The sequence below is a fragment of the Narcine bancroftii genome, chromosome 2, assembly GCF_036971445.1.
Source record: "Narcine bancroftii isolate sNarBan1 chromosome 2, sNarBan1.hap1, whole genome shotgun sequence".
Classification (NCBI taxonomy): Eukaryota; Metazoa; Chordata; class Chondrichthyes; order Torpediniformes; family Narcinidae; genus Narcine; species Narcine bancroftii.
Window position 1 is genome coordinate 195,177,329 of NC_091470.1, and position 20,432 is coordinate 195,197,760.

Here is a 20,432-nt window from a genome sequence, read left to right on the forward strand (position 1 = left end):
CCCTCTCGAATCCCTGTTCTGAAACCTAGTTCCCACGAACCAGTCTCCAACAGCCTGTGAGGGTCAATGAGCTGCTGAGCCCCTCGCTAGACTGCTGCTGTGCTCATGGTCCTGTTGGGTGGCCTGTGCTGCTTTTTCTCAATAGCCCCCCCCCCCCCATCCAAGGGGATTCAAGTATATGAGCATGATGTCTTGAGTGCTCACTCCTGTTCACATGACTGACCCACGAGCACATCGCCAGGTCCAACTCTGACAGTGCCATCAAATTTTCAGTCGTTGGCCTCATCAGCAATAATGATGAGTCGCACTACAAAGAGGTAGAAACATTTTGTGAAATGGTGAGAGTAACCCCCCTGAGATGAAGATGATGATGGTGGACGTCAGGAGGACCAGGAATGACCACCCTCCACTACACAACGACAACTCTGTAGTGGAGAGAACCAAGTTCCTTGGGGTTCACTGAAGTAGTGAACTCCACATCTCCTCACTTATCAGGAAGGCGCAACAGTGACTGCATTTCCTGAAAAGACTGACACGGGCAAGGTCACCAGCCACCATCACATCGACCTTCTACAGCTCTTTCCAGAGCATCCTGGCCGGCTGTATCAGTTGGGGGTATGGTTGCTGCAGAGAAATGGATCGAGGGTCAATCCACAGGACCGTAAGAGTGGCAGAGGTTCACCTGGATCTTCCACCCTCTCCCCGACCCATCGACATGATCCAGGTGGATTGTTGTCTGAAGAGGGCCCCTTCCACCTGCTCCCATCGAGGAAGAGATCCAGGAGGACCAGAGCCAGCATCACCAGGCTGAGGAACAGCTTCTTCCCACGGGCAGTGAGAATACTGAACGACTAAAGGAACTGGTCGCGCTGACCCTCTGAGACTCTCCTATTCATGAAACAATATTTATTTAATTGTATAAAAAAAATTAAATTTAGACATACAGCACAGTAACAGGTCCTTTTGGCCCACGAGCCCAATTAATCTACAACCCCCATACGTTCTAAAGGGTGGGAGGAAACCGGAAAACCCACAGGCATGGGGAGAACGTACAAACTCCTTACAGACAGGATTCCAACCCAGGTCGCTGGAATATATGAACTACATACATATTTTTTCCCCACTGTAAGGATATTGTCTGGTTGTGTGTCTGCGTGCTTTGTACCAAGGTTCCAGAAAATTCTGTTTCATCGGGTTGACTTACCGTGATTATATAAGACCTTGGAATATGATCTCAAGAGAAGCCACTCCTGCTGTACTGAAAGGGTAGAGATGCTTCTTCATAAACACAGAACGTTGGAGAAACTCAGCAGGGTAATCTTTATGTAACCAAGATATATAACCAACGTTGGTACATAACCAACGATTCAAATACCTCATGACATACAACCCTGTTTAAATCACCTTCTGTAATGTTGAAAGATTAAAAAATGAGAAATATCAACCCAAGTCTATTATAGCTTAACGTCTCCTCTGCGTACCCTCTTCAGATAAGGACCCTCATTGATCATGTGAATGGGGGGAGGGGAAGGAGACCCAGTGATCCTCTTTGCCGTTGGAATGTTCTTGTGGATTGACCTCTGTAGCTGGACTACTTGCTGACCAAACTCCATCTGGGCGCACGTGACAACACATTTCAACTGAACTGAATGTGGCTGCCAAGAATTTTATGAAGAACAGATAATCATTTTTCCCATGACATTGACTGTGGGATACAGCCATGAGTATTAGGTAAATCTCACACGACTTCCTTCAACATGGTTATCTGTGTCAATCCAAGAACATCTCACCCGCAAAGCTGAGAGCTCAAGGATTCCACCCCCCCCCCCCCCCCACCAACAAGTTGGCAAGACCAGTGAAAATAGAGTCCCATTTCATTCCCATGGGCTGCCGGGGTGTCAGCCAGTGGAGTACAATGACTCGTCCAGATTTTCAAGGGGATAATTCATCCTCCTTAATGACTGGGCTATAGACAAAGCTGGAGAAACTCAGCAGTTCAACCAGTGTACTTTATACAGCAAAGATAGATACATAACCAATGTTTCAGATATTGTCAGAGTACATGAGATTACTTATTTCTGCCGACACGGCAGAATTACCACTAGTTGGTCGTGCAAAACAAAACCGTAAACAGAAAACAAATGTAAACAAACTTGACTGTGCAACAGAGAACAAAAACAGCCATCAAGAGTGCACAAGGACCTTAAAACGCGCCCCCATTGTTATTGGGGAATCTGACGATGGAAGGGGAACAGCGGTTCCTGAACCTGGTGTGAGAGTCTTGTGGCCCCCCAACACCTCTTACTTGACGGCAGCAGAGAGAACAGAGCGTGTGCTACGTCCTTGATGATTGCTGCTACTCTCTGATGGCAGCGTTTCCCGTAGATGTTCTCGACTGTGTGTGCGTCGGGGGGGGGGGGGGGGTTGTCTGTGATGTCCTGGTCTACGTCCACTACCTTTTACAGGGCTTTAGGCTCATTGGGATTGGCGTCCCCGCACCAGACCGTGATGCATCTGGGCTTGAGCCCTTCATCCTGGTCAAATCCAATACGTTGCTTATGTATGCTACATTAAGGTCACCCTTTGACCTGAGTTTCTCCAGCAATGTGCTTTTACGTCAACCAGAGTCTGCAGACTTTCGTGTTTTACTGTGAGAGAAGCTGGTCACAAGTAAAAACTGGGCGGAAAAAGTGAGTTAGCACGTGACAATCTCCATGTGAAGCGACCACAAATAAAAAGGCTTTTCAGTTTCAGAAACCCAGTACGAATTTATTCTGTTGTTTTTACATCTCAAACTATTTACATTTGTTTGCTTTTTTCACCTCCTCCTACCCCTCCCCTTATTACATCCACAAAAAGAATGCAAAGCCTGAAAGACTTGTGAAAAGGCAGTATTCACAGGGCTCCCCAACCTAGAAAATAATATCTTGTGTTTAGCAGAGGGAGGTTTAAACTTTAGTCTGCAGTCAGGTTTCCAACCAACAAAAAGTACAAGTTATTTATACAGTAAGCAAAGTATCTACAAAGCTCCGGAGACTATGGACAACAATTTAAAAAAAAAAGTACATTACACCCATACCCCCCCAACAACCCCCTCCCTCCAACAACAAATTTGTAAAATCAAATGAAAGTTGTGCAAACAAGTCAACCCCACTTGCATCAACTCCCCAATGTTGTCCCAAGCCAAAAGAACTTCCTTCATCCACCAACATTCCTGGATGTATTCCAGAAAGCAAAATGTGGCATTGCGCAAAAAGAGAAAAACCCTCGACATGGTTTAAAATATACACACCTGCACTGAGAAGAGTGCAGAATTAATTTAGCTTATGCAATAAGTGGTACTTCAAATCTGGACCAGTCCAGCCTTGGCTGGATAAGCTAGCTCATGGCTTTGTAGTCTTACAATCGTCATTCCTTTCCATAGCAGCCGAACACAGACACAAAATGAGTGAGTCTTGCAGTGAAGCTGACCCCAGATGACTGCCTTGGCCTGGGGGAGTGGGTGGTGGAGAGGGGGCTGGAGTGCAAAACTGGCAGGAGCCGACTCATGTGTCCTATGCTTATCTTTCCTTCGCCCCTCAGCGGGTCTTCCATCCCGCTGATCCCAGTTCCGCCATCAGGATCGCATTGGACCACACGAGATGGCAAAACATTTACAAAGGGGCTGCACTGGCAGAACAAACACATGCGTTTGAAGGGCACCCATACATGTTGCCCTTTCAACTTTGGAATGCAGGTCAAGCAAGGGTGCTGAGCTGCATTCCAGGAGAGTGGTGGTAGATGAAGACCCTGCACGATCAGTGGGAGTGATTTGATTTGAAGGGACCAACTCAGATCACAATTACACGTAAACAAACGTTGGTGGCAGCAGTGAACTCTTCTGTACTTTGGAGAGTGCAAAGAATACCTTCAGTTCACTGAAGGTCACACAGTGATTCTTACTCTCTCTACACCTGGCCCACTTGGAAATAATAAAAAAACAATTGTGCGTTTAATCCCAAATTTGGAAGCACTGGCCTCCTCATAAAACTCAGCTGGATGCAAACCTCAGTAGTGAGTGGGTGTTGGAGGGTGAATAAGCAGAAGGTTACTTGACCAGGTCAACACCACTTACAGGCTTTAAGAGTAGGGAGAGTGTGGGGAGGTGAGTCACAGGGAAAATGCAAATACAGGGTATACTGGTGGTGATGTTCCTGCTGTGTACACATCTCCCCAGCGCAAGTGATCACAGAAGTGCTGACCTTTGAACAAGCACCGAATTAAAAACACAATTATATTTTCACACGAGCAACTCGGATTTAATACACCACATTTCATTCAATTAACCACTGCTAGATTTACCATTAAGGCAAACTGTCTTCACCTATTACTCAGGATAATTTACCTGGTAGGGGTGTCTGAATTAACTTAATATTTTTTCAATGCTTAAATGTTTAAAAACATAAGAGAAGCAGCAATCTCAAACCAGGAACAATGCACTTTTATAAGCTTTTGATCAGAAAAGGGAAGATGCAGCCAGTTTAAAGAAAAACCTGCAATATTCTCCTTGCATCCACTGCAGGAATGAATCAGATGGACTGCAGGTGGATTGGGAGTAGGTACAAAGTCGATGTTAACAGGGGGAATAACAACTGCTGCTCCTTGTGGGGAGAGGAAACACATGCGCAGGGGGACGTTGCACAGTAATACCTTCCTCAAGCCCAATTCCTATTTTCACCAGGCCCTCTGGAGTGCACATATAATGAATCAGCTTGGTGGGGGGGGAGGGGAAGGAGACAGCTTTCAGAGAGTTAAGTTAGCCTTTTCACATCCATAAATTCTGAGATGCATTCACTTAAGTTGGGAAAGTACACTTGAGGTTAGATAATACTGAAATGGTCTTAACATTTACACTCAATTACATTATAACCATCGTTACCACAATGAGTGAATGACATGCAATCACTGCACCTAACCCAGGTTCCCTTGTATAGCAAGCAGACTCTCAACAGGAACAGCCTCACTCCTCCCTCCAGTCCTCCTCATCCCTTCTGCAAGATTAAGATGCCTGACTCAAGGTTTGTGCTCAAGACAACACATGCAATCCTGAAAAGAAATGTGCAGTCCACCCAACAGACAAAAATCACATCCCAGCCTGATTCCAGATCCACTTGGGAGCTATCTACCAGGAGCCCCTTAAGCTAGGATAATGCTAGCAGAACCTGCTGATCTTGGCCTGGGGCGATCTGAAGACCTCCTACCGCCGCATTGGCCAAGAGACACCAGAGTTTGCAAACCAGGGATAATGCTGCAATGCAAGGCTTTGGGCCCAGCTGTCGCATCTTCGAACTTGACCACTGTTCCTCCTCCTGTCGCTCCTCAAATGGTTTCACCACCATTACGGTTAGAAAACTAGTTACTGACTTAGTCCAGACCAGTCACGTTAATTGGACTTAGGTTCCAGTCTTCCAAAAGATCCAGCCCTGTGGTTCACGTTGTGGTCGCTAACCTGTGAGTCATCTCATTTTTTTTTAAAGCTTTAAGACAAGTTGTGGTTTGATCAATAAAGAAAAATAAAACATGTATAATTGGTGGGAGTCATTCCGCCAGAGTCCAAATACAAAGCAGCCAATTTTCAAAGAGATTCAGTTCAGTCCTATCATTCTGGATTTATTCCAAAAGGGAACAGATTTAAATTTGGGGAAAAAATACACACACAAACTTAGACCAGTACAACTATCCTCTTAAAAAAAATAACACACACAAGACTGAAATGGTCCCACGTGAACAGTGGTAATTAGCGTATAGTTCCTGCAGTGCTGTGGAGTCCCCTCTCTTCAGTGGAGCAAGGCAGGGGTTGGAAGAGCGAAACAAGGGCTCCGAGGGGCTTTTCCTCCATCTTGCATCCTTTTGAAGAACAAAAGCAAAATGGCAGGGTCGGGCTCTCTCTCCTTCCCCCTTCTATCCCTTTTCCGATTCTTCTGCCGCCATTTATGGTTCCGTGGCGCTGCCGGTGAGCTTCAACTTCCAGGTTAAGATGACTTAACCGAGGAAGGGGTTGGGGGGGGGGGGAGCGGGTAGGTTTTTTAAAAAAAAAACAAAACCAACAAAAAGCTGTCAACACAGTAGTCCACTTGAACTACTCTGTCCAAGTATGTATTTATTGTCTTTTTTTATACATTCCTTGTATTAAGCACCACGTAAACGCTGAAAATCCACTCTCGCGCAGTGCTGTTCGGGTTAGTCCAATGGAGTTTGGCGCTTCATGTGCAACCAAAGCAAAACTGAGTAAGTGGCCTCCTGATCCTCTCTCTCTCTCTCTCTCTCTCTCTCTCTCTCTCTCTGTGCCTCTTTTTAAATATAAAAAAGGGACCTAAACACTTAAATCACATTGTCCAAACTATAGCACACTGTGAGTTCCAGTTCTGGATTCAGTCCTTAAGTGCATTTCTTCAGGTTCCACGTCCTTTCAAAAAAACTTTTTTTTTTTTAAAAACGGTAACAGTGTTTTGCAGATATATTTCCAAAAAAAAAGGAACTTTATATTCAAGAAAACCTCCAGTTTCAGTCTATGTACAATGTCTGATAAAGTGCATGGTTATTAAGGTGCTTCATCCAATGAAGAGCAGAAGTACCCAGAGGGTTCACAAAAAAAAATTAAGTGAGTTTCACACTTCTTGCTAGCACAGGGAGTGGACATCCTGGATTCATCACCACGGACACCTACCATGAAGCATTTTTCAGGTACGGTCAATCAGGAGTCAAAGGCAGCTTTTGGGGACTTAAAAAAAAAGTTTAAAAGTCATCCATTGTCTCTATTTCTCCCATATTCAGCCGCTCCGATGATGCATTCACAGAGAAGCCTGTTGCGTTTAAAAGAAAGCATACAAATTAAAAGGGACATTTTACAAATCAAAATTCAAGAGCCCCCGAGTTCACAATGATACAGAAAGTTTTGGCCCAGGAGCCCTGTGCTGCCCCAATTACACCCAATTAACCTACAACCCCCGATTTGTTTTTTTGAACGGTGCGAAGAAACCAGAGCCCCTAGAGTAAACCCACACAAGACACAAGAAGAACGTACAAACTCCTTACAGACAGTGCAAGTTGTGAACCCCGGTCCCAATGCTAGCGCCATAACAGCGCAGCGCTAACTGCTACGTCAACCGTGCTGCCCTAATGGTTCATCCCCAGTTTAAAAGCAAAGTAGGATACAGTGGTTATGGTACAATTTAGATGCTGAGATGATAAATTAATATTTTCTTACAACAAATGATCACAAAGGATCTTGTAGGAAACTACTTAACATGCAACTCAAGAACTAGAATGTTGTAAATTCAAAATCAACTATTCTGGGTAGAAAATTTCTTTTTGAAAAGATTTGGAATGCTCTCAAACCAATTCTACATGTAGCATGAAGTCAATGGTCAATGAACAGGGTTATGACAAAACTATGGGTATATTAACATCTATGAGTGGCATAGATAAGGTGGACAGCCACTGCCTGTTTCCCTCAGGCAGAAATGGCAAACACCACCGAGGACATATGCACAAAGTTAGGGGAGTTAAGTTTAGGGGAGATATCAGGGGTGTTTTAAAAAAATATACACGGAGTTGTGGGTGGCTGGAATGCCTTGCCTGGGATGATGGCGGAGGCTGAAACATCAGGGGCATTTAAGAGACACGTGAATGGAGGGAAAACAGAGGGTTATGGGTAGGGTGGGTTTAATACTTTTTTTTAAAAAAAGAGATAGATGGGACGACACAACATCAAGGGCTGATGGGCCAGTAGAGTGCTGTGGTGTTCTATCATTCATCCTCCAACCATCCACCAATCTATCACTATTGCCCTTTCAAAAAGTCAACACGGGAAACATTCAAACATGGTCTTTTGGGAATCTAAATTCAGATTAATAACTGTGCAACTGTTATTAAATCAAGCAGGTAGATGCCAAATTGTTATGAAAACACAATGGGCTCAAAGGCACAATGGGAGAGGGAACATACGGAGTGGCTTATTTAACAAGTCCCCAGGCTAATGAGATTGACTCTCAAAGGACCTTTGATCAAATCGGTTGCAACAAATCTCCAAAGTAATTAACGACATTGCATCTCAGTCTGCAGTTCATGATCACCATCTCTCAGGGAAATTGGAGACTGGCAATCTGTAGAAGGACACACATCCCGAGAATTATGGAAGGGTCGCAGGGTAGAGGAGATGGAGAAGTGGGACAGTTTGTCACAAAGAAAGGAAAGCCTATTAATAACACTGGACATCAATTCCACCCCCCCCCCCCCCCCCAAAAGGTTTGCTTCCTGAAAAATTATTGGGGATTATGATCGACAACTTCAAGCTGAAGATAAAAGATCATTTTAGATTTGCCTCATCACGTCGGAAGTTGGAGAAACATTAAATTAACTTTAATTGCATAATGATGCTGACACATTACGTTCGTTCAACTGACCTAAAAATGTTTTGCCGCTGATTTTCGTTTGTACTCAGCATCTGATGCCTCTCGTGTCAATGTCCAACAATAGTCGGCCAGCAATGATGGGTTCCAGTTGCCCTGATCCCGCTTTTCCACGGACGCAATCTCCTGGTGAAACCTTTCACCATGTTCGTCGCTGACTGCACCAGGATCGGCCGGGAGGACGTCCAAGTGCGAAAGCAGAGAATGAATTTTCAATGACACGCTGCACTTCATGGTTTTGTCTGCTCGAAGCAGGTTAAAATATGACAGGAAATCACAAAGATAGGTTATATCTAAACAACACAGTATGCGATAGGAACCTTCTAATGATAATTCTGGTGATCAGCTGCCCCAAATCCATAAAATACACCAAAAATTGTTCATGGAGCACAATCTTCGTAGTCCAGTGAAATAGGTTTGGGAACTGGAGCCATTTTCTGGTCAAGGGGTCACTTTCCATAAAGCCTAACTTTCCAACTTAATTTTCAACATTGATCAAGCTGTAAATTTGCAGGTGGGGGAAGGAGTGTTCTACGGAATAACAATTCTCGGTTAGCGCAACGCTGTCACAGCGCCAGTGACCCTGGTTCGAATCCGGCACTGTCGATAAGGAGTTTGTATGTTCTACCCCATGTCTGCATGGGTTTCCTACCACCCTTGAAAACGTACTGGGATGTTGTAGGTTAATTGGGCAGCACGAGCTCCTGGGCCCTTGCCGCGTGCTTGTCTAAATTGAATAATTGTCTGAATAAGTCAGTAGAAACTGACAGCAAATGGAATGAGACCAAGGAAACCTCTTGCAGGTTCCAATAATTACACAAGGTAGTGAAGTGAGGAGAATGAAATGCCACTCACCCAGGATACTAGGATCAGCCCTCACCATCTTTTGCTTCTTTTTCTTTTTCCCAGCTTGGGAGCTCTCATAAGATGACTGCTGTACACTGTTGTGATTAGCCTGGAACAGCGACTGCAGGCTGTTTGAATTGATCCCCCAGATGGAGTCCTGACACAAAAGAAGCCATCACACAATTGATTCTCCACAGGGCCTCGACAAGTAATTGGACTCAGATTGGCAAAAGTTGTGTTAGAACTGGCTTCAGCATCCCTGGGCTATGCGCAGCCCAGAAAAGGAAAACGTGTTACGGTCTCAGCCGCCGGCATTTGGAGGGGTGTCATGTCTCCCAATCACAAGCTAATGACCAGATTGCACTGCCTCAGCTTCACGGCACTCCCTTACACTGCGACATCAGAGCATCACTAGCACGAGATTAGCCAGGGCATCAATCAAAGGTAATGGGGAGAAGGCCGGGCAGTGGGAAAATGGATCAACTCATCATTGAATGGCAGGGCAGACTCAGTAGGCTGAATGGCCTTTCTGCTCCTATGCCTTACGGTCTTGTGTATGCAGCTACAATCCAGCAGGTGGGGGAAGGTGTGGGTGTAGGATGAGGGATAAGCAAAACTTCCAATCGAATCCCAGGAGCATTGCTCGCTCATCTTTGCATTGATTTTAACTGTTCTCATCCAATTTCAGCTACTGAAAGAAACTATCACAATGTAACAAAGAGGTAACATCTCCACGAGGCCACTCTCAGGCTTCAAAACCAACTATAAACCCACTTAAACACCTTTGCCCTCACATTCCAATCCACTGAGCAGCTGTCTTTGGAGGAACGGTTTTATCTTCTTGCTTCCAGGAATCAGCCCTGCATTAGTTCTTTCAGAATCCTCCAAGAAGACACTGGTACCCGGAGCCAATATAATGTGAATCCCTCACAACAACAACTTTGGGCGCCAAGGGTGATGGGAAGAGAAAGTGGGAGGAGACAGGAAGGTAGAAAATACTTGGGTTGAGGAAGGAAGGAAAGGTCAAAAGGTGGTAATAGTGTGGTTATGGGACATGCAGTTGCTGCCCTAATAAATTCAGTTCCACCAGTGCCGCAGGAAAAAGAAGCACTTTCCATCCCTTGGTCTTTTTTGACTGTGTGGCACTTTGAATTGCACAATCTTCGTGAAACACCCTAGAAGTGTTAAATAGAGTTTTGGTTTCCTTGACAGTGTATATTTGTTGGATCGGCTCCAGGGATAGTGGGTTGGCTACAAGGAAAGTTTGTAACAGGCTGGGCCTGCACCCGTTGAGAGCAGCCATTCTCCACAGCACATTCAAGATTGCCCACAGACCAAAATCCTCAAATCCTCAATATTTTTTTAATGTAATTGGTAGGAGAAAGACTGCTTCACAGGGAAGGGGACCTATAAACTGAACCTATAAACTGAGCAGAGTCCTTGGGGAGGGGGATTGGGGGAAATGATGACATAGCCCAAAAAAAAGTTGAGAATGTCTTGTCTGGAGCAGCACTTCTCAGTGGGGGTCCTGTATACCCCTTATCCCGGGAGTCAAAGCACACTTAAGTAAAAGCCTGGCTTTCTTTTCACCTCGTGCAACATTTTTTTCTGCAGTCGGAAGAAGTACAGAAGAAACCAACTAAGGTGAAGGTGTCCCAGAAACTTTGAGCAGAGTCCCAAGGGGATCATGGCCAAAAAAAGAGGTTGAAGAGGCTTCCAAGAGTGAAGGGCAATCTCATTAAAATTTAAAAATCCTCAGATGAAAAAGCATGGAGGGGGTTTCTGCTTACAGTCTAGAACCAGGGGTCACAGGTTTAGAATAAGAGACAAGCCATTTAAGAGAGAAACCAAGAAATTTCTTCCATTGGAGGATGGCGAATCTGCAGAATTCTCTACTCGGGGGTAGAGCAGGGAAATGGCATTAAAGTAGGAAATGGACCAATGGGGCTTCTGTTGTTGCAATTTTATTTCTTGAAGGACAAGCAATTCCCACCAATAGAGCAGTAATGAAAGAAACCATAACAGATCTATACTAACCTGTAATCTGTCAGGCTGCAGAGAGAGGTTCCCAGTGAGGCCCAAAAGCTCCTTTGTTAACTAGGAAGGAAAAGGAGAACATCAGATATCTGCAAAAACTGGACCCAAATACAAAATGCAGTGAGATTGAGGTGTACTTTTTGTGGATTAGTCAAGGTGTGGTTCAAAGATTTCCCTTTCCTCATTCCACTGTAGCATTCATCCAAATGGTCATAGGGAAAGGGGATATTTATGACCAATTTCACTGCTCTGTATTGTCATTTAAAGCCTTCAGAGAGCCCTTCAGTATTGCCAGTTAATTACCGAGGTGGAGCAGTAGTGACTTGATCAGGCCGCACATTCTGGCCTTCTCTTCACGGAGGTCATTAGCAATGTTCAACCTGATGGGTCAGGCTATTTTCCTCAGGTCCCTATGCCATCCCACACCAAAGAAGGCAAGCAGATATTTCGGTATTTTAGTGCAGTGTGTTCAACTTGCAGATTGCAGTTCTTGACCTCTGGCGCTGTTGGAACATTCACTCCGGGACCTTGTGGGTTTGCCCTGGGTTATTCTGGTTTTCTGCCATGTCCGGAAGATGTGCCATTTGGTAGTTTAACGGGCCACTGCAAACTACCTTGCTGTGTAGAGAGCTGATAGAACCTGGGGCAATGAGAGGCAAATGCAGTGGTTCTCTCAACCCTTTACCCCTCCCCGACCAATCACATAGTACCTTAAGTAATCCCTTACTAAACACAGAGCATTTGTGGCATAGGAATGGAAAAAATGGTTGCGAATCACTGGTCTAATGGGAACATGGGGAGATTATAGTGGGCTAGGACAGGATGAGTGTAAGAATATATGCTCTTTTGTCTGCTGGGAGTAACTGCTGTATCTCTCTGACACAGTGGTTTTTGACTATAATTTCCAGTAACATCTGTGGGGAAAATCCTTGCAAGGGCACTACACAAGTCAGGAGAAAACATCAAACCATTTAGGACAACACCTTAAATGTAGACTATCTACCATGTTAGATCTTTATTCTTCAGAGCCTTGGAGCACAGAATGAGAAGGAAACTTTTTTTTTAAAAGACATACCACACGGTTATAGGCCTATCTGGCCCATGAGCCTGTGCCACCCAATTAACCAACAACCCTCAATGTTTTTGATGGGTGGGGAGGAAATGGGACACCCAAGGAAACCCACGTAGACAGCAGCGGATTCAAACCCAAGTCGCTGGTGCCGAATAGCATGGCACTAACCGTCACGCTAATTGTGCCACCATTATTTGGCTAATATGTCCAGAATGTTTTGGAGGGTGGGAGGAAACCAGAGGGAACCAAACACAGGGAGAACATACAAACTCCTGACACAGCGCTGGATTTGGGTCGCTGGTGCTAATAAAAGCGTTGTACTAACTGGTTTGTAAACTGTGTTGATCAGTCAGTGCCTTGACCATGGAAATAACAAGACTCCACTCCATTTTAGTTGAAGGTTTAAAAAACAGCAGCCAATATTAAAAAAAACTGACAACCAGGAAAATAAGCAGCAAAATAAAAATATAATTTAAATGTTAAATTTAGACATACAGCATGGTAACAGGCCAATTCGGCCCTACAGGTCCATGCCACCCAATTTACACCCCATTAACTACACGGCACGTTTTTGAAGGGTGGGAGGAAGCCTGAGCACCCGGAGAAAACCCACGTAGACATGGGGAGAGCGTACAATCGCCTTACATACAGCATGGGATTCGAACCCAGGTCTGGTCCCAATCGCTGGTGCTGTAAAGGCGTTGCACTAACCGCTACGCCAACTGTTCCACTAAGAAAGAAAAGCAACAGTCACATCTGTTGGGAGAGAGTAAATGTTACTGGTTGAAGGAAGACCAGAGTAATTCTGCTTGAAAGTGCTCAACCTGAGATATTAACTCTCTTCCTCACTCCAGAGACAGGATGTACACCTGATCGGCTGTACATCTCCAGTATTTTATTTTGCACAGGTTTTATTCAGGCCTGACCGATACAACTAATCTGCAGCCACCCTCAGGCACAAATTTGAACTGTTCTGAGCAAGAAATTGAAAAGTCTTTTGACGAATGCAGATAAAGTGGAAAAGGCTTGTTAATCCCTCATTATCGCCGAAGCAGGATTTTTGAAAGGAAGAGGTCCCAAATAATGCAGACAGGTACTGCACTGAAAACAAATGTGGAATATATATTCAAAAACAATGAGTCTCTCAGCACCAAGAAGCCAGGAGTCAAGGATACATCAAAAATGGGCCATGCTCTTACAATATGCATTAAGGATCCATAGAATGAGGTAATTTCAACAAGGAGCGGGTAGTCAATCAGTGTATTGCATCTATAGTCGAGGCATAGAAGGGGAAGGTAGCTTAATTATGACGAAAGGAATGTTAAACACAATTCTCGTGCCTTGGGATTTTGGAGCCAGTGATTCAGAAGGGAAACAAAGCCCTCGGTACCATTTAGTCTGCACTAATTATCAAACACTAAGAAAAACTAAACCTACTCTTACCCATTTAATTCACCCTGCATTCCCATCACATCTATACACTAGTGGACAACTTACAGCAGCCAGTCAAATTTATTGTCATCTGACTGTACAAATACAACCTGATAAAACCATATTCTCCAGTCCTCTACAAAACACGCAGGCACACAACCAGACATAACACAAAGAGACAGACGATACATATGCAGGACCAATATTTTATCTATTCAAATAAATAAATAGTTTCGTGAATATGAGTCTTCAGAGGGTTAGTGTGAGCAGGTCGTTCAGCTTTCTCACTGCCCGTGGGACCTATTCAGCCTGTGTCTCTTCCCCAATGGGAACAGCTGAAAGATGATGTGAGCAGGGTGGAAAGGGTCCTCAATGATATTGTGCACCCTCTTCACAAAACAATCCTGGGGAAGGGGGGGGGGGTGGAGGGAAAGGGAGACTTCAGTGATCCTCTGCCGTTCTTATGGTCCTGACCTCTGATCCATTTCTCACCTGGTTAAAATATTGACCCGCACATCTTTGGGATGTGGGGGGGAAATTGGATCACCTGGGGAGTGGGGTAACCTGCAGTCACGGGAGAATACACAAACTCCACATGGACATCATTGGATGTCAGGATTAACTGAGTCAAGCAGCTCTTCTAGTTGTATCACTCTGCTGCGCCAAGTCTCTTATTAACGCCAACATCTCTGAGGATCTGTCATGGGACCTCCATATCAATGGAATCATGAAGAAGACTCGCCAGCTGCTATACTTTGTGAGGAGTTTGACGAGATTTGGTGTTTCATCAAACATTCTTGCAAACTTCTACAGGCGTACTGTGGAGATCATTCTGACTGGTTGCATCATTCTCTGGTACGGAGGTGTCAATGCAGAGGACAGGAAAAGGCTACAGAGAGTTGTTAACTCGGCCAGTGCCATCACGGGCACCAGTCCAATCTTCACTCCATCGAGGACATCTACATGAGAAAGCAGCCTCTATCCTCAAGGACCCCGCCCCCATCACCCAGGCCGTGCCCTCTTCACTCTGCTCCCACTAGGAACAGAGGTCCAGGAGCCTGAAGACGAGTACCCAACAGCCCAAAAACAGCTTCTTCCCCACCACCATCAGATTCCTGATTGGACAATGAACCACAGACATTCCCTCACTTTCTCTTCTTTTTGCACCAATTCATTCATTTTTAAATGCAATTTGTAGCACTTGTAACATTGCCACAAAACAATTTTTGTGACATGCTCATGACAGTAAATTTGGATTCTGATATTGCATTGTATATCTAAATATGCACAAAATTCTTGCTTGCTGCAGCTGAACGGGTACTTGGTTTAAAAAAGGTATACATTAAATAAAGATAACAAATACAACAATAATTTACAGGCATGCGTGAAGTGTTTAATAAAGCACCTTACACTACCTGCTGCTGCTGCTGCTGCCTTTGCTGGTTGGCCTTTTGTTTGGCACGGCGTTCCAGGAACTGCTTGGCAAACTCTTTGGCCTCGGGGGTATCACCCAGGTATGCACGAATGTAATCATGCACCTCATATGGCGACTCCACTTCTTTAAGGAAGGACACAAACGTAGGAACTACAACGAGAAAGATGCCCGTGAAAAGCCAGGCAAGAAGGCCGCAACATTCTGGCTTGATGAATTGAAGAAATGCTAAACTAAGGTGTTCCTCCCCCCCACCTCCCCCCAAAGCTGTGAGCCTCTGATACAAGATCACCTTTTAACAGTCTCAGGAATGGCTCAACAGCTCAAGAATGATCAGGACGTTCCCTGGTTTAGGGAGGACGGGAAACAATCGGACAAAATAGGATAATTTTTCTCGGAAGCGCAGGAGGTGGAGGGGACACCTGATAAAAGATGCATAAAATCATGAGAGGGATTTATAGTCAAATCTTTTCACGGACAAAAGCATCACTCACTGGAGGACAAACATTCAAGGCGAGGGAGACGTGTGGGGAAAATGTTTTATTCTGGGATTGGTAGGTGCCTGGAATGGGCTGCCAAGAGTGGTGGTGGAAGCAGATAAGACGGTAACACATGAGGCTTCTGAATAGGTCATTCTTTTGGCTAATGGTCCCCTTGGGACTCTGCTGAATGTTTATGGGCCCCCTTCCTTCCCTGTAGAGCAGTCAAGTTTAGTCCTATACAGCTATCCATTACAAAAAAAACATTTCATGATTTCAGTTTGGAGCCTCCCCTTAAATGTGATGAGGCGCCCAAGGAACCCCCCCTCCCCCACTGCTCCCGAGAATGGCTGTTCTCGATAGATGTGCACAGGATCGTGGGCTGTTCTGGTGCTCTATTGTTCCAAGGCTTCATTGGACATTGAAAATAGTAGAGCTAACTTGGACCAAAGATGACAAAAATCTTGTGTTCTCAATTTTAATGTACACATACAGCACGGTTAACAGCCCACGAGTCCACTCCACCCAATTCACCTACAACCCCCAGTACATTTCGAAAGGCGGGAGAAAACCCACTTAAGTCACAGGGGAGAACAAACAAACTCTTTAGAGTCAGTGTGGGATCGAACCCTGGTCCCTGTAAAAAGGTTGCGCTAACCATACCACCCTCAAGGGATGGGGAACCTACAACTGAAAGGTTAAAATGACAGAGCATCAGTGTCAACATCTTTCAAGGGATATAAAGGAGGATAAAATTAGAGAAATATATTCAAATATCACACCATCCAGGTTGTTGGCTGTATTCAGGACGTGCAGCATTTGTTCACACCACTGTGTGAAGCCATCCGGAGTTTTGTTCATTCCCTGGAATAGCTTCAGTAACTTTTCCTCATCTTCGGTCTTCTTCTTGCTCGGTCTGGTGGGAATTCCGTACGAATCACTGCTCCAAAGGTTAAACAGAAATCTTTGAGGTTGAACATACAGTGTTACAACTGGATTAAGTTCAAAAATGAGGCTTTTCTTGAATAAACTTTTCAATGAATCATGATAACGTGGTAAATTGGATCAGCAAATTTGTTGATGACACAAAGATAGGAGGAGTTGTGGACAGCGAGGAAGATTTTCAAAGCTTGCAGAGGAATCTGAACCAGCTAGGAGAATAGGCCAAAAAAAAAAGGCAGATGGGACTTTAATGGAGATAAGTGTAAGGTGATGCACTTTGGAAGAGCAAACCAAGGTAGGACATACACAGTAAATGATAGGGCACTGATGAGTGCAGAGGAACAGATAGATCTGGGAATTACATTGTTCCCTGAAGATGGCGTCGCAGGTGGACAGGGTTGTAAAGAAAGCTTTTGGCATCTTCGTCTTTATAAATCAAAGTATTGAGTGGAGTTGGGACGTTATGCTGAAGTTGTTCAAGGCATGGGCGAGGCCAAATTTGGAATATTCTGAGGTCTGGTTGCCTAACTACAGGAAGGATATCAGTAAGATTAGAGAGGGCAGAGATTTACTAGGATGTTGCTGGGTCTTCAGGAATTGAGTTACTGGGAAAGGTTAAAGAGGTTAGGACGTTATTCCTGGAATGAAGAAGAATGAGGTGAGGTTTGATAGAGGTTTACCAGATTATGAGAGGTATAGAGAGAGTGAATGCAAGTAGGCTTTTTCCACTTAGATTGGTCATAGTTTTAAGTTGAAAGGTTTGGGGGAGCATTAAGGGAAAGTTTTTCTCCCGAGTGTGGTGGGAGTGTGAACGAGCTGATGTGGTGAATGCAGGCTCGATCTTGTGTTTTAATAATAAATTGGATAGATACATGGATGGAAGAGGTCTGGAGGGGTATGGAATGGGAGCAGAGCAGGTCAGTGGGACTTGGGACAGACTAGATGGGCCAAATGGCCTGTTTCCTGTGCCGTAGGATCCTGTGGTTAACTGAAATTCTGAAAATCTTTTGTAAAATGCAAGATATACGAGGCACACATGAAGAGTTGAAAATTGATAAGTCTGGGAGATTAGAGGCACCAACCTGAGCGAAGGACTGCTTCTGTTGTTCTTCAATCCTGCATTCCTGATCACGGGGCCCGTGCTCTTCACTGCCTCATCTCCCCACAGGCTTATGCTGGAGTTCTTAGTGTCATGCACACTCCACATGTTGCTCATATCAGATCCCCACTGGCCAGGCAATCCCCACACTGAAGAGTTGTTGATAGGTATACTGGAATGCTAATGGGGATAAGGAGGGGAAGAATGGGAGAAAAAATTTCAGAGACAGATTAAAAGAATGCAATATAGGCCAGCTAACCATTAGAACGTATTAACCATCTGGTCAACCCTGTAGATCAGAGCAAGTTAATCTCACAAAGGGGTGAAAATAACAGGGCCCTGGCAAGTGTTGTAGAAGCTATGGAAGCGGGCACAACAACATTTGGATAGATTTACGGTTAAGAAGTGCTTGGAGGATACAGACCAAATAATATTAGCCCAGGATATCATACCGGTCAGATTAACCTAATGGGCTGAAGGGCTCATTTTATGCTGCACAATTCTATGACTCTGCACTGTACCCCAAAGTCTCAGTTAGAGGGTTCCATGAAAATGGCAATGCTGTCAGGGTGGTGAAGTACTTGGCACGCTGCCCTCCAATGATCAGGGCATGAGTTCAGAAGCTGCTACAGTTAACTCAACGCTGTTCCAGTGTCAGCAACTGGGGTTCGAATCTGGCACCGCCTGTCAGGACTCTGTATGTTCTCGCTGCGTCTGCAGGATTTCCTCCAACTCTTCAAAATGTACCAGGGGTGTAGGGGTGTGGGCAGCACAGGCTCGTGGGCCGAAAGGGCCTGTTACTGTGCTGCATTGTCTAAATTTAAAATTAAAGACGTTGGCAAGAAAAGACCAGCAGTGTGTGCAGTTCTGGTCATCCAACTGCCAGAAAGATTTAATTAAGTTGGAAAGAGTGCAGAAAACATTCACAAGAATGTTACCATGATTGGCAGGCTTGAATTAAAAGGAGAGGCTCAATAGGCTAAAACATTTCTCCCTGGAGCACAGAAAGCCGATAGTAGGGGAACAGAGGGGCACAGATAGCAAATAAAGGTATTCCCCAACTGCAACCTATGCTATTTACATCCATCCACACATTTGACCGAAAATTTGTTTAAAAAAATTAAAATATAAAATTTACGCAGTTTATGTTGTATTTGACAAACTATAACAGGGATACAGGGAATGTAAGAGCCAAAATATGCATGCTTACCTTGTTAGTCAGTGTCCTGGGTTCTGTAGGCTGTGCTCAGCCATCTTGATTCCTGAATCCATCTGCAAGTCTTTGGTTGGTGCATGAGTGGTTCGCATATTGGAGTTTGGTTGGCGCATTGCGAGAGTTAAAGGTGCAAATTAAATATTGTTAGGGCACTTAATTCCCGCACATACACCAACCGAACTCCAATATATGAACCCATTATGCCCAGCCTACAGACCCCAGAATGCCAACTAACAAGGTAAGTATGCAATTCTGAATACATCCATTCCGATATAGGACTGATCCTTTGGTCCAAATTATGGTTGTAAGACTGGGAGTACCTGTATAGTCTTTTCCTAGGGTAAGATATTCTAGAACTAGAGAGCAAAAATAAAGGCAGGTACAATTGTAACATTTAGACAGGTACATGGATAGGAAAGGTATAGAGGGACAGGGATGGGACTAGCTTGGGTAGACAACTTGGTCAGTGAGGACAGCTTGGGCCAAAGGTTGTTTCCATACTGTAAAACTGACTCGAGTGAAGATCTGATGGCAAACACCAACCACGAGGCATGAAAACAGAAGTTACTAAAACTCATGGAAAGAAAGAGAAAGACTCAGAAGTCGAATCCTTATCATCCATTCATATCTATTAGTTATTGAAGAATGTTTAGTACAATACTGTAGCATGGTGGTTAGATAACTGGACTGGTAACAGCTTGAACCATTGACCCAAAGAGTTCAAATCCCACCTGGACATGAGGAGAGAGCAAACTGCACAACAGCACAGTATAAGCCCTTCAGTCCATGACGATGTGGCAACCCATGCAAAACTACTGGACATCAATCTGAACCTTCCCTCCCTACAGCCCATAATCCTTCATTTTTCTGATATCTATGTGCCCATTTAATAGTCCTTTAAATTTTCCCATTTCACTATCCACTACCACCAGCTCCAGCAATGTATTCAAGGCATTCATTAAACTAATGTTCTTTGGTATTGGCATGGTTTGAAATTTCTGACCCGCAGTTTTAAATGTGCAAGGTTTAAGTTTTATTGTTGCTATTTAAACCACCCCATAATACTTTGCAAGACTCTAGTTTAAAATATCTGAATTATAGGCGCTGAGCTGTGGAATAGAGAGAGTTAAGTGGCTCCGTTGAAAGTTATTGCTGTCCCCGCTGTGATCAGGCTCCCTGCACTATCCCGTGGTGGTACCAATCTAACTTTGGTGAAAGTCTCATGTGAGTGATTTGACACAAATCTACATTAGACAAATATTTTCTTAAATAAGCGATGTTCACTTATTGTCAATAAAGATCAGTTTTATACATCAATTTTAAAGGATTGGAACGTATTGCATTAAAGTACATTGTAATAATGCTTTGAATAATGCAGAACACTAAACTTGCTTCAAGCGTATTAACCGGGTAAGCCTGTACACCTCT

At 44.3% G+C, this 20,432-nt stretch overlaps 1 protein-coding gene across 10 annotated transcripts in view; it reads right to left on the reverse strand.

Annotated features, from left to right (window-relative positions):
* Nucleotides 1-2,748: 2,748 nt before the first annotated feature.
* Nucleotides 2,749-20,432, reverse strand: part of LOC138754900 (GRB10-interacting GYF protein 2-like) — a 128,264-nt gene continuing 110,580 nt past the window's right edge. For 8 of the 10 annotated variants that reach the window (XM_069919876.1, XM_069919875.1, XM_069919877.1 and 5 more), the window contains 7 exons: nt 17,772-17,968; nt 16,530-16,687; nt 15,252-15,421; nt 11,334-11,393; nt 9,306-9,453; nt 8,445-8,692; nt 6,757-6,842 (listed from right to left, as the gene is read on the reverse strand). In XM_069919876.1, coding sequence (XP_069775977.1) covers nt 8,445-8,692; nt 9,306-9,453; nt 11,334-11,393; nt 15,252-15,421; nt 16,530-16,687; nt 17,772-17,968 — 981 coding nt within the window. In that variant the 3' untranslated portion in view covers nt 6,757-6,842. Of the gene's footprint in view, nt 6,843-8,444; nt 8,693-9,305; nt 9,454-11,333; nt 11,394-15,251; nt 15,422-16,529; nt 16,688-17,771; nt 17,969-20,432 lie in introns of all 10 variants that reach the window. The other 2 variants (XM_069919874.1, XM_069919878.1) reach the window with 2 other exon arrangements.